At 38.6% G+C, this 27735-nt stretch overlaps 1 protein-coding gene across 2 annotated transcripts in view; it reads left to right on the plus strand.

Annotated features, from left to right (window-relative positions):
* The first annotated feature begins 14377 nt into the window (after positions 1-14377).
* DCN (decorin) overlaps positions 14378-27735 on the plus strand; it is a 46713-nt gene continuing 33355 nt past the window's right edge. Inside the window, exons 1-2 of one of the 2 annotated variants that reach the window (XM_004700399.3) lie at positions 14378-14584; positions 18651-18901. In XM_004700399.3, coding sequence (XP_004700456.1) covers positions 18685-18901 — 217 coding nt within the window. In that variant the 5' untranslated portion in view covers positions 14378-14584; positions 18651-18684. Of the gene's footprint in view, positions 14585-17606; positions 17712-18650; positions 18902-27735 lie in introns of those variants that run through there. The other variant, XM_045290563.1, reaches the window with a different exon arrangement.

Below are 27735 nucleotides of genomic sequence, written 5' to 3' on the forward strand. Positions count from 1 at the left end.
CTGGACTGGCTTTGTTGCTTCTGGGCTTGATGGCCGCTTGTTTACTTTCAAGCCTTTAAGTCCCCAGATGCTATAGGTCTCAATAGCCAGGCACCATCAGCCTTCTTCACCACATTTACTTATGCACACATTCACCTTCAGTGTTTATGTGGGGAAGGTGATCACACAATGATGGTTTTTGTGGGTGTGTGTGTGTGTGTGTGTGTGTGAATAATTTCATCATAAATGAGGGTGGTGCATGATGGGGACCCAATGCCCATCTGTAGACAACTGGACATCCCTTGCAGAAGGGTAGTGGGGAGGAGATGAGTCACTCAGGATTCAGTATAGCAATAATGAAACTCACAACCTTCCTCTAGTTCTTAAATGCTTCTTCCCCCCAACTATCATGATCCCAATTCTACCTTGCAAACTTGGTTTGACCAGAGGATGCACAGTAGTGCAGATGGGAACTGGAAACATAGGGAATATAGGACAGATGAACCCCTTAGGACCAGCGGTGAGAGTGGCGATACCGGGAGGGAAGGAGGGTAAAAGGGGGAATCAATTACAAGGGTCTACATATAACCTTCTCTCTGGAGGACAGACAACAGAAGGGTGGGTGAAGGGAGACGCTGGGCAGTATAAGATAAGATAAAATTATCATTTATAAATTATTAAGGGTTCATGAGGGAGGAGGGAGCGGGAAGGGAGAGGGAGGGGGAAAAGGAAAATGAGGAGCTGATTCCAGGAACCCAAGCGGAAAGCGAATTTTGAGAATGATGAGGGCAACAAATATATAAGTGTGCTTTACACAATTGATGTACGTATGGATTGTGATAAGAGTTGTATGAGCCCCAATAAAATGATTTAAGAAAAAAAATTAAGGTTGCAGATGGACATGGATCCTCGACTCAAGAACTCTCTCAACACAAGAACACTTTATAATAATAATCTGGCATTCTGTGATGCTCACCTTCCCAACACAATCGCTGAAGACAAAATGGGTGCATAAGCAAATGTGGTGAAGAAAACTGATGGTGCCTGGCTATCAAAAGATATAGCATCTGGGGTCTTAAAGGTTTGAAAGTAAACAAGCGGCCATCTAGCTAAGAAGCAACCAAGTCCACATGAAAGAAGCACACCAGACTGTGTGATCATTAGGTGCCAATGGGATTGCATATGAGGCATCTAAGATCCAGAGCAAAACCATACCCAATGTGAAGGGGTGGGTGGGATGGCATTGAGACCCAAAGCCCATCTGTAGACAATTGGACATCCCCCTACAGAGGAATCAAAGGGAGGAAATGAGCCAGTCAGAGTGCGTATAGCATTGATGAAACACACAACTTTCCTCTAGTTCTTTGGTGCTTTTTGGTGCTTCCTTCCCTCCACTATCATGACCTCAATCCTATCTTACAAATCGGTTAGAACAGAACATGCACACTGCTACAGATGAGAGCATGCAACACAGGGAATCAAGGTTAGATAAATCCCCCAGGGCCAATGGTGAGAGTAGAGTTATCAGGAGGATTAGTGGAGGGTGGGAGAGAAATGGGGAATTGATCACAAGGATTGACCTACAACCCCCTCTCAGGGGGATGAACAATGGAAAGGTGGGTGAGGGGCAATAGAGAACAATGTGAGATATGAAAATAATAATTTATACCTTACTGAGGGTTCGTGAAAGATGGTGGGTGTGGGAGGGAGGGGGAAGAAATGGGGAGCTGATATCAGGGCCTCAAGTGGGAAGAGAATGCTTTGAAAATGATGATGGCGGCATGTGTGCAAATGTGTGTGACACAATGGATGAATATATGGATTGTGATAAAAGATGTAAGAACTCCCAATAAAAGTATTTAATAATAATAAAAAATTCTTTATTTAGTTCTTTCAGTTTAAAATACATTGAGCATGCTCTTCCTTTGTGGTCTTCTAACTCTAGGTCTTCACACATTCCATTATAATATTTTGCTTTGTCTTCTTGATTACCTTTGGAAATTTTCTTTCTTTTCAGCTCTTTGACTTCACTATTTTTTTCCAATTACCTTACCTACTGTATTATTAAGAGCAAGTTTCAGAGTCTCTTCTGACATTTAATTTGATCTTTACTTTCCTTCTTGTCTTTTTAATTACCTTTTGTTTTCTTCTTGAATTATGGTCTTGATATCTTCCCACAGCTCATCAGGTGTTCTGCCCTTTAGCGTTGCATGGATCAAATCTGTTCTTGAGATGCTCAGGAATACAGATGGGCTCTCGTGGACTTGTTTTCATTTTTTTCAGTTTCAACTTGAACTTACATATGAGCAGTTGGTGGTCTGTGCCACAGCTAATGCCTGGCCTTATTTAGCTGAGATATTGAGCTTCCCCATTATGTCTTCCCACAGATGTAGTCTATTTGATTTCTGTGTATTCCAGAGATGTCCATGTATACAGTTGCCATTTGTGTTGTTAAAAATGTTATTTGCTATGCACAAGTCATTGGTTTTGTAAAATTCTATCATGCAATCTCCAGGTTCTTTTCTATTACCCAAATCATATTTCCAATTCCTATTTCTTCCTCTTTGTTTCTGACTTCTGCATTCTAGTTGCCCATAATTATCAATACATCTGAACAGAGTTGCAATAACATAGATAAATATCAGTAGCAGTATCCTGAATAACCAGTGCCACACAAAACGTAATATACCCTCAAAATTCTCAAATTGCCAAAGCTATATATTGTAAAAGCCTGGGGTAATTGCCTGAGGCAAGAGTGAAAAACAGCCAGGAAGAATCCGAGGATCATTTATTTTTCTCCTTGTCACTGCGACGGAGTCTACTGTCTCATAGTGACCCTTTAGGAAAGAGTCCTGCAAGTTTCCAAAACTCAAGGGAGTAGAATGTTAGAGATCATTGCACACTCAATAGAATGGCTCTACAGCAGCAGAAAACATCATCTTCCCCTTGATGGCTACATGGGGAACTTTTTTTTTCCAGGCTCACTGAACATAGACTAACATGAGTGTAGATACATATATATATTCAATAAATTTGATTAAAAATAAAAATGTGATTAGATTTCAAAATCAGCAACATAACTTCATCTTTTAACCTTAATTTGAATCCACGTAATTCTTGTTGTTCCACTCAGTTGATTTTTAACTCCTGGCAACCTTACATATATCAAAAGAATTTTTGATCCTGTGGCATATTTACGACACTGGGGTACTTGATGCCAGTCTAATTATTAATAATAGTTTCTCTTATTTATCTATAAGTTCTTTAAATCCATGGAAACCTGAACACATGGATTGCTTCTTCTTATAGGCATGATGTAAATGTGAATTTGAATCAGGAATGATAGGGCACTTCTTTTGTTACTCTTTGTTTTGTTTTTTTGCTTGGGCTCTAAATATAAAACTTTATATTACAAGACTCTTAAATTGTTTTGCAACTAGAACACTATGATTATCTTGGCCATTTCTCACACTTTGAACTAATTTATTCAGTATTCATTGCCACATAGATTTTTAAAAATCATTTTTATTGGGGGCTTGTACAATTCTTAACACAATCCATACATACATCTATTGTGTCAAGCACATTTGTGCATTTGTTGCCATCATCATTCGCAAAGCATTTGCTTTCTATTTTCCCCCTCCGTGCCCCCTCCCCCTCCCCATGAACCCTTCATAATCCATACATTATTCTTATTTTGTCATATCTTACACTGTCCAATGTTTCCCTTCACCCACTTTTCTGTTGTCCATCCCCCAGGGAGGAGGTTATATGTAGATTCTTGTAAACAGTTCCCCCTTTCCACCCCACCTTCCCTCCATCCTCCAGGTATCATCACTCTCAGCACTGGTCCTGAAAGGATCATCTGTCCTGGTTTCCCTGTGTTTCCAGTTCCTCTCTGTACCAGTGTACATCCTCTGGTCTAGCCATATTTGTAAGGTAGAGTTGGGATCATGATAATGCGGGGAGGAAGCATTTAGGAACTATTGGAAAGTTGTATGCTTCATCGTTGCCAGTATAAATTTATGTCTAACCTACTGCTCCTGGGACTTGACTTAGGAGCCTATTTGACCAGACTTTCCAGCTGACAAAGTCTTGTGAGTAGGCAGCCCGTCACCTGCCAATTTAGGTTCATCACTCTCTGTGACCACAGAAAAAACCTCCAGAGCAGTGCTTGGCCCACAGTACAGGGATTTGCAATCCTTCACAATGGATGAACCATTCCTCTAGTTTTTGAGTTCTGAGAGACTTTACAGCAAGTTCCAGAGCCCAATGAGAGGTAGGGAAAGTACTGATTGGAGGAAGAGCAGCTAATGATAGAGATGGATGATGGAGTGGTAGAGCAATTTGGACTTGTTGAGCATTGGGTGCATCTTTGACCTCTACCTCATAGGACCCAGTGTTATGCTGCTCTTCTAAAAGAAATTGTTCATTCCATTTATATTGTTGTGACTGGAAATCATTTGTAACACTCAAAGTGTCCTCACAAGCTCGGAGAAATAGGGAAATTTGTCATATGACCCCTAGGAACTAAAGAGAATTCAGATGAGAGCTTCTCAAGACAAGTGTTTACCCAGCACACATTATGGGTGGTGATTGAGGGAGTGGGGTGTTGTGAGTGGACATCTAGTCCATTCTAACTAATAATAACCCCATGGAAAACAAAACAAAACACTGCCCTGTCCTGTGCCACTCATACTTACAGCTATGTGTGAGTCTATTGATGAAGACATGGTGTATATTCATGGTCTTCCTCTTTTTCAATGGCTAATGCCCTGCTTTACCAAACATGACAGCCTTCATCTTTCTCCTGACAACATGCCCAACTTGTGCAAAATGAGTGAAGAAACGGTGACGTGTGAGCTGCATCTGACTTCCTCCATCTTCAGGAGGGAGGAGAATCCAACAAACTCTACACAACTTAAGGTTGATTGCCACAAGCCAGATGTCAGACATGCCTCCACATTCCATCATTTTTTGCCTTATTCAGATACTAACCATCACATTCTCATTCTTTTTTTTTCCTTTTTTGCAATGGCCACACCAAACTCACAGACAATACTCACTACATGGCTTATTAGGGAAGCTAAAAGGTTAAAAGAAATGTTAAGGATGCCATACATTTTTCCACAGTATCTCTTCTTAGCCATGTTGGCAGACATCTATCTCTTGTCTGTGACTTATGAGCCACATGATCTCTGGTTTTCTGCCTCTGTGGACTAGGAATCCTCAAGAGCTCAGTGCCACGTCTCTAGTTTAACTGACGTTCTTGCTGTGGTCTCTGCGGCTCTGCCACATCAGCCAGGGATTTAACACACACTCTTCTGGTAGCTCTTCTTTGTCTGTAGTAGTGGAATTCCTGTTCCAGCTTCTGAAACGGCACACTACTGTACTCAATGCAATGGCAGAACAAGCCATTCCCAAGGTTAGAGTCCTTCATATCTTATTTCACACTTCCACTTGTTCAATGGGTGAGAATTACAAAGGACAAGGATAGACAACCATATTAAGCAATTTCACCTAATGACAAAGATACACTATCCTTCCTCGTGAGGATCATGTTCATTGTACTTCTTCCAAGACATGTTTGCTGTTCCTCTGACAGCTAATGGAATCTTCAGTAATCTTCACCAACACTATCATTCAAATAACTGATTTTTCTTGGGTTGCCATATTCATTGTTCAACTTCCACGTGATTACAAGGTAATTAAAAACACCATAAGATTTCCACGATTCAAAGTCAACTGCATGACTTGTTCTGAAAATATGAATTGGGTTCAGAGTGAACTGAAATTTTAAAATTACAACTAAAAAAAAACACTTATTCCCCAACAGCTATTATTCTTTAAATAAAGAATGCCAAGAATTTTCAAGTTCTACCTTCCACAGAATCACAGCAGTCTCTTAAGCTCAGGTATCAAGGTTTCAGTCGGAGAAACCAAGAAAGGAGCCAGGATGGCTGTGTTCCGTGGAAGAAAAAACACCTCTGGTGATCAGTTCCCATGAAGTTCCTAGCCTATGGGAAACCCCGGGGCAACTGTACTCTGAGTTCCATTGTCTCCATGAGTCGGAATCTGCTCCGTGGCACAGGAGTCTGAGAGGCTCTTCCTTGAAGTCACACAGTGCTTGCTGGTCAATTTGCTGCCTTTCTGAGTCTCTCTCTACCTCATTCTCTTCTCATTCAACGCTGTTAAGAAACTAGCTCATTAGAAGCCCTCAAAAACTGTAGGGTTTGTAATGGCATCATCAAACACTTGCTCATGTAACATAGGCGTCTCCACATTTTTATTGCCAGCTGGCAGCAGGCAATGTTTCAACTACACGGATTTGAAAATAACAACAAACAAATGTTTGCAGGATTTCCTGTAATCTCTCAGTGGCTTCCCTCACATGGGTTCGCTTGCACAGGACAGGCACATCATGTTCTTATCATGCACAAGTTCACAAATCACCCAGCTAGAGACTTGTTTTCACAGCACGAAATCTCTACAGTTGTGGGCCTCTGGGAGAAATTATGATTTCTGTTTCTAGTTGGGCTTTGTATTGTCTGTGACCATGAGCAATGCTAGAGACATTACTAAACCTGGCCTACAGGAATAAAGGCATTTCATAAGAAGCCAACCTTTTGATGAAGAATGTTCCAGAGATTTAGGCCTGAAACACCAAATGTGATCATACCTCAATTTTCATTTATCCCCATAAGCTTATGATTATAAGTAAGTACATATATTAGTGATTTAATACTTTCATAAATTATATCGTTAGACATTACTCTAGAAAGAATGGGCATATTTGTTATTCCTAAATGGTAATGTTTCCTGAGGTTCTACAAGTAGATTTATTCAAGACATTGAATGGCTTCCCAAAATTTAAAAAAAATGCTCATACTTTTCAAAAATTAATGTGTATCTTCATAAAACATCCATCTCATGAATTATTAGACATGAATCTTCTTAAATATTAACATAGCAAATTGCAAGGGATAAATTATTGTCATTGAAAGGAAAACTTGAGTCAAATAGTCCCCAAGGGGCTATAACTATCTCAGAAAAATAGTTTCTAAACTAACTCATTATTTTACCGTGCTGTTGTGAAGACACGGGTATACAACTTTTCCTTCATTTGCTTACTTAAATTCTGGAGGGCTGTACTCTGCAAGGCAGCATGTACTTTTCCTAGGAGACAGGGTAAACTGAAAGGAGAGCATTTACAGGCCAAAGGGATGCCATGAAATGAATACACACTACACATTCATGGCCTTAATTTGCTGTTCCAAAGTCAACAGGGCATACTTTCAGCTAGTAAATGAATAAAATACCTCAAGGGAAGAAAACATTTCTTCAAATCCTCAGCCCAGTTTAAATTATTTTTTTGCCTGACAAAGCTTAGGTTGTGTATCTCAAGTCCTGCACCTTTTCCCAAAATTGACCATTTTATCCTCCTGTGACATTGTCGTTGTTGTTAGCTTTCATCAAGCCCATTCCAACTCAGAGCCCTGTTGCACAAAAGACCAAACACAGCCTGGCCCTGCGCCACCCTGGCAAGTGTTGCTCTGGTTGAGCTCACAGTGGTAGTCCCTGAGTCAACCCTTCTCCTGGGGGATCAGTCTCTTTCTCTGAGCCCCTACTTTACCAAGCATGATGTCCTGTTCCAGGGACTCATCTCTCCTGACAACGTGTCCAAGGTACATGAGATGAAGTCTTGCTGTCCTCTCTTCTAAAGCGAATGTTGGTTGGATTTCCTCCAAGAGACCTGGGTTTGTTCTGACCGTACATGGTACTAATGATACTTTCAGTGTGAAGTAAGTACCATCCTTCACGAGGAAACCATGGGGTTTCTCAACCAGAAGCTGTGCACACAGAATCAAAGGACAAAAATTAACCCTGCATCATCAGGCTTCAGGGTCTACATGGTTATTTGCAAAGCTGGGGAGGAAAACTGACCTTTGTGAATAGACATGACAAACCCAAGGTTGTCTGTACTTCCAACAATTTGGATAGTGCACATCACCTTATTCAGTCACAACTTGCAGTTTATAGCACCGCGTCCTATTTCCACCAGGTCCAGTCAACTGATAGACAAACTACCCAAAGCTCTGGCCACAGAAGTGATCTTCCAAGTGGTGCCTGGTTCTCATCCTCCTCTTTTGCAGCTTTCCTTCGCTTCCAAAACACAGCGCTTCCGAGCTGGTCTTATCTGTAAAATGTCAACATTCCTACCACCACTCACTGTGAGAAGCCTTTCCTCCAAAGCCTGAGAATGTCGCCAATTGAAGATTCTGCATTAAACCTTCCAGACTCCTTTCATTTCTGAATTCCATTTGCAGGCTTTTCTTTTTTTCATAATTCTTCACTGTAGATTCACAATCAAGACTAAACCTTATTTCAATAGCTTATATATTGAACTCATGTCAAATGGTAAATTCTAGATATTTTGCATGCATCGAGAACACAAGTTCATCTCGTAATTGACATACATTGCTCTTTTCTATTTATAGAATGATCTCCTTCAAGGTGAAGACGCAAGCATGCAGGAGGTGCAACAGCTTAGCCTTTCCTTATGGTTGCAACAGCTTAGCCTTTCCTTATGGTTGCTTATGCGACAGAGGTCGCTGATAGAGAGGTTAAGAGAAGTTTCTGGGGTATATGATGGCCTCACTTCTTGGCTTTGTGAATTTTAAAGTAGTTTTCTCAATCTCCTCTCTGCTTAGTTTCTGCCTCTGAAATAAAAAAGATAGTGATTATGAGAGCACCTAATTGTCTTGCGAGCCTTCATTGAGAGAATGAATGCAAAGTGCACACCACCGGCTCTAGCACAGAATAAGTGCTCTGCACACTTATTATTAATATATCCCAACAGCTTCCCAGGCAACAGCCCTGTTTTTCCCTTGTTTATTTTCTTGTTACAAAAAAAATGAATACACTGAGACTAAGCAATTACCTGCATCTTGTTTCTTTGGCTTTGGCTTTACTGCCTTCATTCAATATTTGTTGCCTTTACTACCTTGTTAGATAGGACTTACGAAAACAAAGTTTTACCCGGTTATCTTTCATCAAAGAGCTTCAGTAGCAGCTAGTTTCTAGCACAGTGATTGGCGCATAATAAATATTCACTGACATGACCAATGAATAAATTAGTAAGCACTTTGAGGGAAAATTTCAAGCTTTTCCACAGTCAGACTCTAGATCTTCTTTCTATCTCATCTCCCTTCAGTTAGGTCCACAAGCAGGTAATATTTATTGAGTGATGGCATTATGCGACACACCTTGACAGTTGTGAGACATATGAGGATAAGTCAAAAAACATTACTGTAAAATCATACAAACCTCTGATGCACAGAAATATTAGCACATTAAGCCAATGATTTCTCAACACACCCTCCATGCCGGTCCTCACACGCATGGATAGGTAGCGTTTTCACCCACTGCCCTTTCCCTGCAGAACCCTTCATGAGAGTTCTTCAATCTGCCATCTACACATGGCAACATGACAGTTTTGGCATCCTCAAGGGACTTAAATCACGTTCCTCTTAAAAATTATTGCAGTTTGGCAACAAAAAAAGAATTCATAAGGGGAAAGATAAGGTTGAAGGCTTGTAGGATAACGCTTTCCCATGGAAGTCACTGCTGCGGGACTAGAACAATGAGTAGGTGCATTGTTGTGAGAGCAAAAAAATTCTGTGCAACATTTTTGGATTTTTTTCTTCAACGTCATTTTATATTTTCTTAAAACCTCTTCATAATAATCCCCCGTGATTAACCCATGTCTTTCAGGAACATCGAACAAGATTACCCCTTTGGAATTTAAAAAGAAATTGCCGTAATCTCTGGCCTGACCTTTCTGCCTGACATTGAATTGGCCAAGCAGATACCTTCAGAATATCTTGATTGGACCTTTTATTAAAAAATAAATAAATAAGGTACCCTAACCAAGTGAAAGGAAGGCTGGTGGCTGATAACTGCAGTTTGTCGTTCAAACCTATCCATTTCTCTTTAGGAGAAAGATGAGAAATGTCTGTTCTCATAAACATTAATTTAATGGTTGCTTCAATTTTCCACGGCAGAGTTTTACTAATGCCATTCCATGAGGCTAGATAAGCCTTCAGTCTCTTTTGCCCCTGCACATTCTTTCCTCCTTCAGGATTCAGCTCACATTTTCTTTTTCCCATAAACAGTTATCTAACCACTCATGTGTAAACTGATCTCTACCCATCGCTCCTCTGAATTGCTAAAACAGTTATTTTTTTTCTACATCATACTTTCCTTTGGCCAGGGCTTATATAGCACATCGTGCATTAATGTTTCTGTAGTGTTTAGTTTTGAAACATTATTTTAAAAGTCGAAATGCATCTACAAAAATGTATCTGCACACAAAGATGAATAAAATAGTATTGCTCTGTGTCGGCGTGTGTGTGTGTGTGTGTATGAAATAGTTGCAATGGAATCAATTACAGAGACCCTGACACTTTACCACAGTACTGCCATGCCCAAATATTGCGATCAATATTTCTATTAAAATCTAACTTCAAATAATTGATGAGTTGGGAAACACTTGTGAGGGCACTGCTAGTTTAGGTATTACACGGCTGTGCTTCTTTCTATCGGTGACAAATAGCCCCAGAACGAGATCCCATTGGGTGATGGATGACTTAAGATCTTTGTAGCTCTCAGTGACAGAAGGTCACCAGTGGACTTAAACTAGAAGTTGGCAAACTACCATTTGTTGGTCACATTCAGTCTGACAATACTTTTAATTTTAAAAAAGTAATTGAAACAATACAGAGTTGAGTTATAATCACAGGAACCTTCAGAGCCTAAAATATTTAGTTTCAGATTTGTATAGGGGGGAAGTGAAAGTTAAATTATTAAAAAATATTTCATCTTTGTAACAGCAGGATCGTAGCGTGTTAGCGGTTGGTCCCTTCTGATAGAGAACATGTTCATAATCCACGAGAAGAAAAGCATTGCCTTGTTTCTACAGGGAATATTCTGGCTTCACTTCAGTGTGCCTTTTTTTTTTTAATTGCTAAATAGGAAACCAGGGTCTCTTTAGCAATTCAAAATGTCATCTCACTTAGACCAACTTTTCTCTTTGCTCTGTGTCACCTCATTATCATCACATGTTAGCTGAAGAAGTTCCAGACGTCACATTGAGTTGTAAAAAAACATCCAGAGAGGGAAAAAGGAACTAGTGTTAGATTACTCAGTAAGCAAGGTAAACCTGGGCTTAGTTGTGTTTATGTACTAATCTGCAGTGGGCAAATTCACATTTTCTTCACCACATCAAAGATTTTGCTTCTAGGAATGACTGTTTCTATCCTAACCTTACATCACCTTCCTACAGAATCAAAGCCTCTTTTCATATTTAAAATCCATGACAGGGATGGATTACCTGAAAAATATGAAAAACAAACAAACAAGCAAAGGTAGAAATGTACATGAAAAACACATGATACTCTTTGCTGTAGATGAGTAATGAAGCACAAACACGATTGCATTATGTGAGCCCTGATGATACAGTGGTTCCATGATAGGCTGCTCACCACAAGGTCAGCAGTTCAAAACCACCCGAGGTAGAAATTCTCCTGTGAAGAATTACAGTCTCAGAAACCCCAATGGGCAGTTCTACTCTGTCCTATGGGTCTCTGTGATGGAGGAGTGATCTGATGGCAGTGAGATGAGGAGATTGCGTTTCACTTGCTTACTAGGGAATATATCCCTGAAAGGTGATTCTCATCTATATCTCAATTTATGAAGTTGCACCAGTTGACTTCTCTCAGGACTGAATAACATACCTTTCCTAAAGGAATTGTTGAGAAGGAATATGTAATAATAATTGGCTATGACAATTCTTTGACATGGAAGATATGTTGAGGAACCAATCACTTTTACCACCACAATTATATATAGACCTTTCTTAATTTACCTATTCAGTCTCTTAAAGGCCAAGGTCTCATCATATTTATTAAGATCTGGGTGGTGAAGATTCAAAAGAACGCGTTTTTATATTAGATGTGGAAGAGACATTCCATTGGACTTCACCCATCAAGGGCTGGTTACATGAGATTAAGAACCACAAGCGCAAATCCATATGGACTGTGTCATATTTGTTGTTGACAACATTGTGTAAAGTTGTAAAGCAAGGGTCCCCTCAGGAATGCTGAATCCAGTGGTGGTAAGCTGGAGGGGTGGGAGAGGCAAGGCAGGTGTGAAGAAAGAGTCTTCTCAAAGTACAACTTTCCAACTACGTAACCGGTTTTCAAGCCATGCTAAGTTCAAAGCTCTCTTGGATTCCATTGCACTCTACTTCTGAGGCTAAGGAAGAAATCTGTGTATGATGGTTGAATACAGAGCCAGACAACCCATTGCAGTCTCTGACCTGCATTGGAAGAGTCAATCCAAGAATAAATCCATCACATCAGCTTTGTGAAGATGATTATTGCTTCCAGACCTCATAGAAAATAAAAGGATGCCAGAAGGAGACCTTTCTAAGACCTGGCATTCAGCACTTCCTTAATATGCAGGTACAATTGAAATCACTTGTCTGATGAGAGTGAGAAAGAGCGACTAGCCCTGAAATAAACTTTGACAAGATGAAGATTATACTTAGCTTGTTAGCTTGTGGATTGTCAGTAGAAATCACAATTTGAGCGGTTTCAACAGCAGATGTGACATGGGCTCTGAATATGAATATTGAAATACCTATATAGCTGTCAATGTTTCAGTGAAACTTACTCATACGTTCCAAGCCAGTATGAGTTTATGCAATCTCTTCATAAGTGCTGATTCTGTCTCTTCTCAAAATTGTTCCATTTCATGTTGGATTGCAAGAAACCCGACTTCTGGTAAGTCCTTGTGTGACTTAACTGTCCATGATTTTTGATGACTTCATTTTTCCAACTAAAAATGGATGTGCTAATATATGTAAGTTGACTGCTGATTAAAGATGTGTATTTTAAGATGATATTTGTGAAAATGCTTGGTATTTCAAAGTGACATGCTTATTAAAATTAAAAGGATGAGTCTTCGTTATTTTTTTCTTGCACACATATAAAACGTTTTTCAAAAATTGTCGCTAGAACCCCTTTTGGGAAAAGGAAAGCTCCGGTCATCGAGTAGGAAAACCAGGTGTTGGAAACCCTTTGGAACCCGTGGAGGATCGTAGTGAGTTAGAGCTCCAGCCTGGGAGATCAGGTGGGTTCAATTGTGTGGAAGTTCTGAGTGCTGGGAACTGGGAGTCTATTCAGGAACGGAACCGGAAGGCAAAATCCAATGCCATGAGACCTCTCCCCCTCCTTCAAGTACTGGCTCAAGAATGTAATTCCTTCAAGTTTCATCAAGGCAAAAGATGATTTACTCCAGAAGTGCAGAGGCGTGGATGGGGACAGGAGAGGGAGGACCTGAGGAGGGGTCACCTCTCATGCTTTGCAGATGCTGATTTCCTGTGCCACCTGGTAACAGCTTGGGGCCCAGAGCAGCAAATGATACAAGTCAAAACTTCCAGAGAGAGACTTCCACAGCGAGGACCAGCAGCCCCTAGCAAGGAACTTAGACACACACACACACACACACACACACACACACACACACACACATCTTTCCAGAGACTAAACTTAATTTTCTTTTCGGGGATTTGTATCCCCATACACACACACACACACACACACACACTCATTTACTAAAATTTGGAAATAATCACAGTATCGACTGTTTGTTTGTTTTTTCAAAGTTCCAGATTATACATATATAAGATAGTCTATTAAAGGCAAAGGTTTCAAATACAGGTTACATTTAATTGTGTCAACTCTTATATCCGTGTGCTTTATTAAGGGAAAGAAACAGAAAACAGAGGAAAACGCAGAGATTTTAAACCAGGAGTAATGAAAATAATGCGGGGCATGTTTTTACACAAAGCCATGGCTTCGTTCCAGAGCATGTTAGAAATATCTAGGAAGACAGCACTCAACTGTGCACACAAACTGCAAGGCAAAGAGACCCCGAGAACATTTCCCATCCCGCTGCTCCTTTTGTTTTCTCAGACCACACCGAGCACAACCACAAGATCGCTTTCTCTGCATTTGCAGGACATCCACGTCCTGGAAGAAAGGAAACATGTTCTTTGGGATGGATGATAAATGTTACTTACTAACAAGAATCAAAGGAGTGGAGTGGAGGTGGGGGTGGGGCAGCAAACCCTTTAGTTTAAAGTATTTTAAGGGAATGAATCAACAAAATATGACACACTTCAAGGCAAGTCGTTCCAGTGCACTACATAAGCAGTTGAGAATCTTAAACAGATGCAAAAGGAATAAAGCAAAAGGGGCGGGAAAACGGGCCGATAAAGTTTCTGGCTTCCATACAAGAGACATATCATTACCATATGATCTAATGTGGGTGTCAGCCGGATTGTGTTCACTGAGGGAAACCTTACTTTTTAACTGTGCTATGGAGTAGAAGCAGGAGCTTCTCACCCCAGTGACAGTCACAGAGCAGCACCTACCCCCTCCTCCTGTCCACACCTGCAAACTCTTGTTCTGGGGCTGAATATTTAGTGTAATTACATCTCAGCTTTGAGGGCTCCTGTGGCAAATCCCCGGATTAAAAGGTATGCTTTTCAATAATTGTCCTGAAGTCTGCTGCAGACTAATAAAACTTCAGTCAAGTTGAGAGTAAAGAGAATTATTTCGTGAGGGGGGAAAAAAAAGAAAAGAAAAATTGTACTAAATTTTTAATAACCTTTATGCAGCATTGAAGAAAAAAGTTTAACTTGAAAACAAATGAATGATTTGGTAAAATGATTGAATGCCTTGTGTTAATTGATTTTTTTTATCCTTTTCTGTTCTTACAAGGGTATTTATTGAAAGAAACGTAACCTAATCCCCTGGCTATCTACATTGATATATTCTGCATTTGTCCTAATGAAATGTTAAATTCTTGAGGAAGTGTTAGCAAAGAAGTGTCCTAGGCTAGCATATTATTTGTAGCTCGATTATTTATTTAATGATTTCTTTCCTTCCTGAATTCTTGTCCGGTTGAAGGACTTTTAAAATCCCAGAGGAGTGAATTCTGGTGATTCACTAAATAAGTCTGTTATTTCTGCATCCCTAGAAAAGCGTAAAACATTATTACCAGATAAGTGGACATAAATATAAAAAATATATATGCCGAATATTAATCTTCTCACAGCAGCAGATTCCTTAAACGTAAATGTATCCCATGCCAATTTTCCAATGCAAGTGAAGTTTTATTGTAAGATGCACTCTCGTGGAGATGAAGATGTGGGTTATTTTTCTTTCTAATTGTAAGGCAGGGTTACAGGATGACCACTGGGTAAGTGGGCTCCCAGTTACAGAAATACCTGTGGTTTTTTTTCCTCTTGCTACTTGGACCAGGAGGGTGGAAAAAAGAACCAAATGCCTCCTATAGGAGACTCAATTTATGGATAAATGCCACATTTGTTGATAATGTTTTGGTTATTGCTTTGTTAATGTTTTACCCACTAGTGGGGGGTATTAATGCTTCTTTGCTGATAGCATCACCTATCCCCTGAAGTTTCTTTTTTTTAACTTTGAAACTCACTCCAAAAATGTAAAAAACATCATAAAAATGTTGATGGCAAGTGAGACAGTACATTTAAAGAACTAAAGTCATTTTATTTTTTAATAAAAATGTATAATATTGGCAACAGCTTTTTGTGAAACAGCAATATGTTTTGAGAATGGTTCAAATAAATTCAATGAAATTTTAAAATATATATACTGATAAGTGATGCCTTAGTTTCTACATGACGATTTACTATTGGTTGCTTGCTTGCTTTTCTGATGTGTTAAGAAGTAATGGATTCAAGGAATTATTATTATGAGAAACAAACGTATATTGTCTAAAGGGACTGAGATTTGAAATATTGAGACACTAATTGAAAAGAAGTTATTCCCTGGAGAAATTTGTAGAGCTTCTTTTTCCCCTCCGGACATTACAGGTAAAATGCATGCACACACACACACACACACACCCCCAAACCGTAAGTGGACATAATATAAAATAAATTATTGACTACTAAGTGTCTCTGTATTCAGCTTTACCATGAAGGATATTGTGCAGAGAATTTGCAATATTTTAATGAAGGGAAGGAAATATTAATGATCATATTACTCTAAGATATGCTTGATTATTTCTTTCGGGGGATGTTAGAGAAATAGGCACTTTATACTTAAGAGACAAGATCAAAAAGTGGCATCTGCATTAACTCTTGTTGCTATTTATTAAATATGCAATAACTTTGCTTCATTTTTCTTCTAAAATTATGACATTAAATATGCAAACCCAGAAAACTTGTGGTAAGCTGCAAAAATTGCATTTTAATGTGAAACAGACAGAAACCCATACTCAAGTCCAATTCAAGTAAATCCTGCCAGGCGAAAACAATAGGCTCTCTTCTTAAAGAGCAATGCAGTCACTTGGGGGAAGGGGTTCCTAGAGAAAACTTGATATTGAATTTAAAGTGCTTGTGTGAACAGTGATCTGATCCATATGGTGCTTTTTAAATGAAAAGTCTGTCTTCTGTATGTGATGCCTTACATTTCATTTGGTAGTAAGTATAAACAGACCAAAAATATTAAAAACTAAAAAATAATAGTCCCTTTTATCTCTAGTGGATCTAGAAAACACATAAGATTAGGGTATGCAAATATTTTAAGTTATTTTTTTGGTATATGTTACAATTTGATGGTGAGTTAGAATAGCAATTTAGTGATAGTTACAAATGAACAGCTTCAGTATAGAATCATGCATTTATCATAAATAGAGATAATACACATGAAGGCAAGCCATGTCTAAAATGTTTTGGGAATAGTAAGAACTGTTGGAAAATAAATTTTAAATGCATCTTCTTAACAATAGACCAGTTCTGTTTTACATCATCAGCTTATTTCTGGGATTCACATTCATTGAGAAAGTACCATGTTCACTTTAGCTAAGTAAATCAATAATATAGAATGGTTGATTTTTCGGCCTGTGGAATGCAGGAATGCATACTATGTGAATCTATCAAAGCAGTGATTGGAGCATTGTTGTTTTGTTTTTGTTTTCTTTTTACAAAATAGCCTGGCTCATAAAACCAGAGCAGTCATATAAAAAGCTATTAGCTTTTCCCCATAGATGAAGTAACTTCAAAAACGTACTGAAAAAATTCCATTATCTTTCAATTCCATTTTCTTCATGAACTTTTGATGCCAACTCCTATAGTTTTTGCTTCTTATTTAAAAGGAAAAGTTTAATTTGAGAAACCAGACAATGGACTCACTTTTTAAAAAATATGTTCGTTTGTTTTTGTATTAGGTTTAGGTGTCCAATAAAGTTATTTTTCCAGGAACTGAAGTTTTCAAAATATAGTGCTGTTTAGTTTTTGGATAAAAAGAAAAGATTGGTTAGTAGCTTGTAACATATTGAATACAGTTTATTGTTAATAAAGTGATGACCAATGGAGCCAATCTTTTATGCAAAATGTTATGCAAGGTTCAAATGCCGGGTGTGAAATAGTAAGACCCGCCCTGGAAGAGTACAGACCAGACGTACAAAACAAATGACAATATCTGATAAGTCCTTTAAAAGAGGTAAGAACGACTTTCTTTGGAAGCCCAGAAGAGGGAGAAAGCAGCCTCTTCACCTGAATAAGTGAGGGATTTGAGAAAGGAACCCATTAACTCACTTATTCTTTACAACACTCTTACAAGGTAGGTGTTTTTGATGGCAATTAGTTTGGGGCATTAAGATTCAAGTGGTAAGAAAATAGATCTAGATATTTAGAAATGTGGCTACAAATGTAAGTGGGCAGCCAATTGCTATAAGTCACACGAGGAAATATAGAATTGATGACAAGCCACTGGAAGCTAATTAATAGTTTTCAACAGATGATTAAGCTGATGACATCTAGTTTGAAGATCAGTAGGCAGCAGAGTAGAAAAGGACCCAGGGAAGAGAGAATGTTTAATACAGGGATTAGCTGGAAGCTCTTCAACAGTTCAGGGAGTGATGAGAAGGGCCTCTAGGAAGGTCATTACAGATGGATGGAGAGAGGAGCTAGGAGTCCTGGTGGTGCAGTGGTGAAAGCATGTGGCTGCTAACTGGAAGGTTGGCTGTTTGAACCCACTCTGAGGGAGAACGATCTAGCACTCCACCTCTATACAGACATACAAACTTGGAAGCCCTATGGGCAGTTCTATTCCCTCCTACTGCGTAGCTCTGAGTTGGAATCAACTCAAACACTGTGAGTTTGTTTTGGAGAGATGAGTTTGACTTTCTTAAAGTAAAAAATGGAGCTCTCTCATCGAGGATATAGACCAAAACATTTTTTCACTTTGGCATGATGTGTTGAGTGAACATTGAAAAGTCCACCATGGTAATTTTGCAAACGATGTGAAGTACAGTATATTTTCTGAATTCAGACGCACAATAATTTTTTTAAAAAGTAGATGTAAATAAAATTCCAACTTTGGTTCATAAGTAAATATCTGAGCAATTAAGTCTGCAATACGCTTAACAGTTTTTAAATATATTTTCAATGCCCTGCTTTCTAATAACAAATGAAAGTAAGAATTTTTTCATTGCATTTTTCTTGCTCCGTTGTGGGACAGGCAACCTTCTTTTTCCTAAATCTTTCATTTCTTTCCTAGGTAACCTGCTTTGTGAAAATAGATGCGATAAGTCATGAAGACAACCATTGTCCTGCTCCTGCTGGCCCAAGTGTCCTGGGCAGGACCATTTCAACAGAGAGGCTTATTTGACTTTATGCTAGAAGATGAGGCTTCTGGGTTCAGCCCAGATGAGAAGCCTACTCCTGAGCTTCCTTCAGTGGACCCCTTGATACCAGTGTGCCCCTTCCGCTGCCAATGCCATCTTCGAGTGGTCCAGTGTTCTGATTTGGGTGAGTGAGCCACAGGCCCTCTCTCCCTGCTTTGTCTGTTCGGTTCTTGGCACCAGATATGCTTACCGTTAACAATTTCAGTTTGCACCTCTGCAATTGACATGCAAGAGACAGTGTCATCTCATGAGAAGGGCAGAGAAGAGTAGAAAAAGATGCACTTTTACGGTTAAGAGACTTTTCCTTTTTAAGCCAGATTATAAGATTTCCTTGTAATCATGGAGAAAAGTCTTTTAATCTTTCCAGGAAGTGTAGTATGTGCTATGATTACAGGAGGATGGCTCATTTTATTTCTATGATTGCTTTGGTGAAACAGTAGATATGAATGAAACCTGAACAATGTCTTTCCTCTTGATTTAGCCTAGATAAAAGACTTGAGCTTGAACATTACTAAAGTGTAAAGGATGCAATTATCAGAAAGAAAACAAGGAAAATCTTACAATGCCCAGCAGTACCGAAACACACTCTTAACCTCGGGGTCAGAAGTCTGTCTTTCCCATGAGTTTTGTAATCCAGCTGTTTGTGTTTTTCAGAAATGATGTCAAATGACATCTTGAAAATAAGGCATGATGTAAAGCTCCATTGTCAGCATCGATCCTACATATTTACCTCAACATCCCAAATTCAGTTTGATTTATCATCTTTTAAAAAATTTAGACCTGGAATTCCAAGTAAAGTACTCAGAAGATAAATCCTCAGTAGGTTAAAAGCCCAGTGGATGAGTCAAATGGAAGGAGCTTAGTTTAGAGTGCAGACGAGGCGCATTCCTGACTGCTCCCTCTTCCTTTCCGAAAGGAGAAGAGGGTAGATTTGTTTATTGAAAAGAAAGTAAAGGAAAACACATGGACCTTCATAGTGTGCCACTATCTTTCTGCGTTTCATTTTCAAACAATCCCACAGCATGTAGGGGCCTCTTTCTCAAGACCTGTGTACTCAGAAGATGCTTTCTAGCAGTATTTTCTGGGAAAAACTGTAAACATTGACATTCCTGCAGTTGAAATAACATATACAAATGAAAACAGAAAACTTAACACACTCCATGCTGCAATATACTGTGAAAAATTTCTTTGAAACTTCAATCAAAAGTACATCATAAATGTTTTCAAAAGATGGCAGGATTTTCCCAGTGGATTAGTTTATCAAACATAGTGAGCGTCTCGGAGAGTCTGACTGTGCTCTACGCCATGGCAAGGAAAGGACAAAAGAGGGAAATTTGATCATCATCTCTGTGGCTCTTTTCTTCTAGTTTGGGTATGAATTTCCTTTCGAGTTGTAGCTTCACTATGGGGAGATTCAGTTATAAGCAAATTATCTAGAAACATTTTTCAAGCATCCAGAGACTGCTTACATTAAGTCTTGGGCAGATTAAATAATGGCCCTGGCAAAACCGGAACAAACCAGTTACCAATCGATGGATAGACTACTTGTAAACTTTTTCTGAAGTTACCAAGATGTCCAATTCACCAAGAAATGTGAAGCAAGATAAATCTCACTTTGCCTCTGAGCACAAAGTTGACATGGTTCATCATTACTCCCACTATATACATGGTGAACCATGAAGGCTGATATTTTTCTGGTGGGAAGAGTTGGCCAGTCACTTAACTGAAGTTTTACTTATATTTTTAGAGATATAATTTGACTTTGTTTGCATGATAAATAGATCATAAAGCTTGACTCTAACCAAAACTTAATGGAGCACATTTCAATCCACTAAAAAGAAACAGGTAATCTTAGGAAAGATCTACTTTATTGATTTGGGAGTCTGAAGGGAAAGTTTTTGTTTTTGTCGATAGTATGTTTTGTTTTGTTTCGTTTTGTTTTCAGAAGACAAGGCTCTCCGTATGCTATCATATTTTTAAGAGCACAAAGTATATATCATTTCTTAATTAATCTTTAGTGTATTACTCTTTTGTACTAAGTAAATAGCTGAGATTGTAACAATGATAAGTTTTTATGAACTACATTTAACTAATAGAACACAACTTCAATAACCAAGGTACTTTAAATTTTTCTTAATTAAGATGCATATATAAACTAAAATTTTCAAATTTTAGTCAGCTATCTCTAAAACATAAAACTCATTTCTTAAAAGGTAGAGAACAACTAGTAGCCTCTAAATCCAAAACCACAACTGTCAAGTTGATTCTCATGCACAGCCACCTTAGGAGACAGGGTCAAATTGTTCCATTGGGTTTCCAAGATTGTACATCTTCATGGAAACAGTTGGCTACAACTTTTCTCACATAACGGCTGATGTGTTTGACCTTTTCAGTTAGCAGTTGAGCACTTAATCACTGCAGCACCAGGGTTCCTTATGAGCAATATACTTGTCTTTAAAGAAAGCAAACTCTATTTCCATTTTAAGTCATTATTTAACTGATTTTCTCTTTAGACCTTGGCAAATCATCAAAGCTTTGACATCTTCATCTGAAGAACAGACGGTTGTTGTTATAGTTGTTGTTGTTGTTGTTGTTGTTGTTGTTGTTGGGTGCAACAGTCAGTGTTGCCTCATAGCAACCCCGGGTACATGGGGAGAAAAATACTGTCCAGTCCTGTGCCATCTTCACAATCCTTGCTGTACTTGAACTAATTGTTGCAGCCACTGTGTCAACCCATCTACTTAATAATCTTCCTGTATTTCACTGATTCACTCTCTACTAAACACGATGTCTTCCAAGGACTGAAAAAATGCCCCAAGTACCTAAAATGAAATATTGCCAGTCTCATTTCTAAGGAGCACTCTTGCTGTCCTTTCAAAACAAAGTTGCTGGTTCTTCTGGTAGTCCATGGCGTGATCTATATTCTTCATCAACACCCTCATTCAAAGGCACCAATCAGGTGAAACCCCGTGCTCCAGGTTTTCATGTGTATGAGACTATGAAAATCATCACAATTTGGTTGAAGCTCATCTTAGATTTTAAAGTGACATCTTCACTGTTTTAACACTTAAAAAAAATAATTCACAGTAGATTTGCCCGAAATAATACATCATTTGATTTCTTGACTGTTACTGTCATGGTCACACAGTCTATAAGAAATTGTATTATAGATGTAAGTTACCTGGATGATACTAGATTTGTTTTGAATTAAAAGTTCATTTTATTGGGAGCTCTTACAGCTCTTATAACAGTCCATACATCAATTATATCAAGTACATTTGTGTATATGTTGCCACATTTACTTTCTATTGAGCCCTTGGTGTCCTCCTTCTGCCGCCTCCCACCTTGCAACCCCTTGATAAATAATAAATTATCATTGTTTTCATATCTTACACTGCTGCTGTCTCCCTTCCCCGTGCTTTCGGTTGTTCATCTCCCTGGTGGGGGATGTGCTCAGGTGTCCATCATTGCGATGCATCCCCCTTCATCCCCGGCTCTTCCCACCTTCCCACTACCCTCCTGGTGTCTCCACTCCCATTCCTGTTCCTGGATTCCATTATTTTTATATAACGATGGAATTTTTCTCAATAATTTTGCAAAAGGAAAGATGAAGAATGTTAAGCAAAAACAAGGAAGTTGAAATAGTCTCATGCACAGTAATGACCACACATCTTATATTGCTCTTTGTTGTGGGCCCTCTGGTGACATTAGCATGACATTTGAATTGTTACAATTAAAACAAACAAACAAATAAAAAACAGGCTTCACTTGGGGATGGGAAATGCTAACAGTTCAAAATGCTTCTCTGAATCAGAAGCTAATATTTAAGGATTATCATTCCTTAATAGTTTTAATGATCAAGGAGGAGCCCTGTTGGTGACAATGCATTTATCCCTGATCATCTTACTCTTCGTGTAAAAAATATTATAAAAATTTTAAGTATTTTTTTCATAATAAGTACTTTTGACAGAGTTAAACAGCAGCACATTTTATACAGTTCCCTCAAAGCTAAAAAAGAAAAAGTATGAAATTAAAATTGAGTAATTCATGAAAAAACACTTGAGACAAAAAAATGACATAGTGACTCTTTTAGTTCCTGTTTCTCATTTAGCAGAGTAAGATTATAGTGTGTCTTTCTGGGGTATGAGAGGATATATGTCCTGCTCTTTCTAAGAAACTAACTTACTCTTCATAGGTATTTGAGCCAACTTTTGTACTAACACTGCTGAAATTTAGCTCATAATTTAATAAGTGAATTGATTATTCACATTCGCAACAAAATTATTTGAACCAATGTCATCTTTATTCATTTATCCTCTTTAGACATAAATTCATTCACTCTTAATTATAGCAAGTATAAAAATAGTAATATACAAGCAATTGGTTCAACTAGCAGTTTTAGAAACCTAAGCATTTCCATATAATGAAATCCACAGTGTGACTCACTTGTGTCAGAACCGTAGAAAGGTTACAAAACTGACTGTCTCCTCTCTGTTTGGGTGCTGGGTGCACTAAGAGAGACCGTGTCCTTACTCAGGCACCTTGGGTTCACTCATGTTTGAAGCAAGGGACACTGGGTAGCATAATTTGGTACTAATGTTCCTCCTATTACTGAAATGTAGATTTTGGCTGCTTATAAAAGTCAAAGAACTCTGCACAATAAGCTTATATTGTCCTTTGACTCTTCTGTATAGTTAATTATCAATGCATATCTTATAAATTTTAAAAGGATTGAAATAACCCTTTACTCTGTGTAATAATGGAAAGGAATTGGCTTATACATTTAAACATATCAGAAATCACTATTTCTGAGGGTGACTTTTAATCTCACTATTGGCCAAGGGTGAGTTTATGACCCTCAAAACCTATTCTCTTTTGACAAAAGGGAATGTCTTACTTCATCGGATAAAAATGTAAATATGTAAAAATATTTATCATAGTCACTTTCATATTCAGCATACCATCTCAGATAAAGTGGGCTCAAAATGAGAGACTATTTCTGATATGTTTTTTAAAAATTTTCCTTTCAAAAGTAGACCTCTCTAATAAGTATTAGGCCTATGGATAGGTATACAAGTTATACTTCCCCCCAAAGAACCACATCATCTCCATATGTAAAAAACAGGAATCAGATCATTGTGGATTATCAAGCAATTTATTTTTTCTTACACTGATATGCCTTTGAACAAAGTTGATTCCATTGATTTGAAAACAATGAAATATTTGGCTAGATTTTAATGAGCACATATGTTAACCCTTATCATACTTAATCCTCTAGACAAGGTGCCAGAAGCTAGGATAGTTTTATTTTCCCATGTAGGAATTTTAAGAATGCTATCTCCTTCTAAAATTCACTATGGAACACAAAGGACAGTTTCACTCTTCAAAAAAAGAATTTTAAAAAGGAAAAAGAGAATAAATCATTATTGCATAAAAGTGGCTTTCTTCTTTTTTATTTCATCATTTTTTTGACCTGGTGAAAATGTTGTCAGTGGTCACCCCTTGGAAAATATGCAATGGTAGGTTGCTTGCCTGTAGAAACTGGTATTCCAGAACTTTGTCTATGAGGTGAAAGACACATTAGAATTCTATGAAATCAGCCCAGCAAAATAAATAAGGGTTATTTTGCTTAGAAGCAGAGTTTCCTTCGTAGACGATGTTTGGCTCTGCAGCAACCAGGATATGGAGTGACCCCTTATTGGGAATTCCATATTCAACGAAAGCACATCTCCAAAACATGGTGCTGAACCCCCAGCGAGTTGTTTAATTCACATTGGTCAGTGCTGGGACAAAGCACATCCTCAGAGGAGCCATGTCCGGCGCTCAGTATGACCCACATCGTCAAAGGCCTTATTCGGGTGAAAAATGAGGAGAAGAAGCACAAGAGACAGGGAAGGCCAAAGGAAGTGTCTGTCTCCTTGACCTGCCTTGAGAACTGGCATATTCCGCCTTTTCTTCCGGGTCTCAGGGGAGAGCAAGAGCCAGCTGTTTGAGATCAAGGCATTTTCTATGTTAGACTACAGCTGTGATCTATTTCCTTTGGAAAATCATCCCTGACTCCAGGGGACTGGAGGGAAATCAGTTAGTTGGAATATCAATTCCCTGGATAAAAGAAGAGCATAGTCCCTCTAATCTTAATTTTCCTCCTTCAAAGAGTAGCAAGATTATATGGTATTTTTTTTAAAAATAAGTATAACGAAGAATTACATCAGTTTGCAAATCCCAGTTTAATCAAAGGGAAAGAAAAAAAATTCTTGAAGCAGCTGAAATTTAAATCAGGGTTCAATGAACCCTTTATTTTGTCTGCTGACTGCTTTCAGTGCAAATCTACAGTTTGTTTACTCCTTAGATTTTAATGTAGTCTACATGGGTCTTGATTATAGTATTTATCTCAATGTCTCTTAGTTACCTATGTTTTCATCTGTCTTTACTAATAAAAGGAGAGGTGGGGATTATCTTTCTTTATAGAAACTAGATCCACGGCCTAACCCAATGCCTTGTCCCAGGCGTCCAAGCACCGAGGAATGGTTCATGCATGAATCAATGAAGATGTGCACAACCTGGTAATTGGATGAGTGAAAAACTTGTTTCTACCTCGCTGGAAATGGGAGAAAACATAGCCAACTGAGGATTAAATGGCATGTGGCTGTAGTATACCTTTCTGAGGGTGACTGCAGAACCACGACTTGAGTTTGGCTCTCTTTTACTTCTTTGTTTTATTTTTGATGTTTAATTTCAGCAGAATCAGGAAGCTTAAACCTTTACTGAGTTTACTTGTAAGTCAAAAACCAAACCTACTGCCATCAAGTTGATTATGACTGATTGCAACTGTACATAGGGTTTCTGAGGCTCTATAGCTTTCAGTGAGCAAATAGCCTCAAGTTGCTCCTATGGCAATGCTGGTAGGTGAAAGTGCAGATCTGTGGCTTGCAGTCCTCTGCTTACCCAACAGTGCCCCCCAGGCTCGTTGAGCATCACTCTGTTGAGCAGAAAGATGTTGAATGATCTTGAGTCTCCCAAATGTATTCTTGGTGTGTCAAAAATTCCAGTGGATAACAAATGTCCTAATTTTTTACCTGAAGGCAGATTTAGAGAAAATAATGATAGCCATCAACAAAAATAAATCTTGAAGTTGTCTTGATGGCGCCATGGTAACACGACCAGATGCTAACAGCAAGGTCAGCTGTTCAAACCAGTAGCCACTCCACGGGAGAAATGCAGGGCTGTCTATTCCTATAACAGTTACAGTCTCAGAAACTCTCGTAGGGAGTTCTGTGGAGGAGCTGTGTGATGGGGTTGCTGTAAGTCAGCACTGACTGGCCCACAGTGAGTGCTGATTTGGTGTTTTATTTTATGAATAGTCATAAGACATATTAGTGCCAGCAATATAATTTAGTTAAACTAATATATGTATAGTTAATAAAAGTACATGTACTTAAAAAGAGAATTTAAATGTGAATAGTCAGGTTAATAAACAAGTGAGCTTAAGGGAGACTATTTCTTAGAATTCTGCTTATTTTGATACTCTTGGAAGTTTAGTTTTTATCCAAAAAGTAACATTTCATAGAGAAGAAGGCTTTTATTTTCTTCCTCACTGTAGAAAACTCTTAACTCTACAGTATTACTCCCTCAGTTTATGCGATCCTTAGCAATTGCAGGCAAGGAGGCAGAAGAGGCATGCACAGTTACCTGTCTGAGTCATCTGTAGTTTGTGGCCAAGTTGGTTTTATTTCAGACCATTTTATTTCTAAAGATTATAATATTGTCTAGAACAAAGAGTAACTGAATGCCAACAATGATTGACATCTCAGAAAGTTGCATTGTATAACATCTGTCACCTCTAAGATGGGCTGAAATCTTCCAGAAGTAGCTTTAGGAGAGTGCAGTTACTTGTCAAGGTGCTGAGCAGAGAAGGTAGTTACTATACACACTAGAGTTGGTAGGCGAGCTGTCAAAAGGCCCTGAGTTTCATAGAAAAAATAATGAATAGAACAAGACCAGGAAATGTTTGACAAGAAAAATCAGTTGTTAGTTGCCATCCAGGCAGTTCTGACTCAGCGGGTACATGTTGGGCTTTCATCCACAAGGTCAGATGTTCAAAAACACTAGATGCTCCTCAGGCAAAAGATGGGGTTTCCTACTCCCCATAACACTTGATGTCCCAGAAACCCAGAAGGGCAGACCTCCTCTGCCCTATAGGTTTGCTATGACTCAGCATTGACTTGATGGCAGTGAATTTGGGTTTTTTTGGTTTTAAGGTAGTAACAAAGGCAATGGATAGAAGAATCATCTTAAATAATTCACTGCATTGCTTTGTACTATATACTGAACACACAACACACAAACACAACCACTTTTCCTGGAACTAATTATAGGGTTCAAGATATATCCCCTTATTATTTATTTAAAATTGTCACTTAATTTTTAATTTATTTTTATATGTTTATATAAGATATGCAGGATAAACAATCCAAAGGAGAAAGCAACTGGACTGATGGTCCTGGGGAGAGGGGAGGGGGACATGGGAGAGGAGGAGATGTTGGTGGGGGTGGGGGGCAGGAGAAGGGAGCAGGAGGCCACCAAACTCTAGGACAGGGAACAACAGGGATCTAAAATCAATGGCCAGGAAGGTGTAGAATGCCTGCTGGGGTGTGATCAATGGTAAAGTAACAGAGGAATTACTGAGAGCTGATTGCAGGATGAACATGATAGTGGGCCAGGAGGAAAATAGAAGGAAATAGAGGAAAGGAGGCTATAGCTATATAGAGCGGTTATAATATAAGCATGTACATATGTAAATATATTAATATATAAGGATAAGGGTATTGGTCTATGTACATATATGTTAAAGTATTAAAGTAGCAGATGAACTTCTACTAATGTCTTCCCTTAACACAAAAACACTATGTTTTAATAACCTGGCACTGTGTGGTACTGACCTTCCTGACATGATTGTTG

This window comes from Echinops telfairi, unplaced genomic scaffold, assembly GCF_000313985.2.
Source record: "Echinops telfairi isolate 266 unplaced genomic scaffold, ASM31398v2 ScPeMD7_2;HRSCAF=8, whole genome shotgun sequence".
Classification (NCBI taxonomy): Eukaryota; Metazoa; Chordata; class Mammalia; order Afrosoricida; family Tenrecidae; genus Echinops; species Echinops telfairi.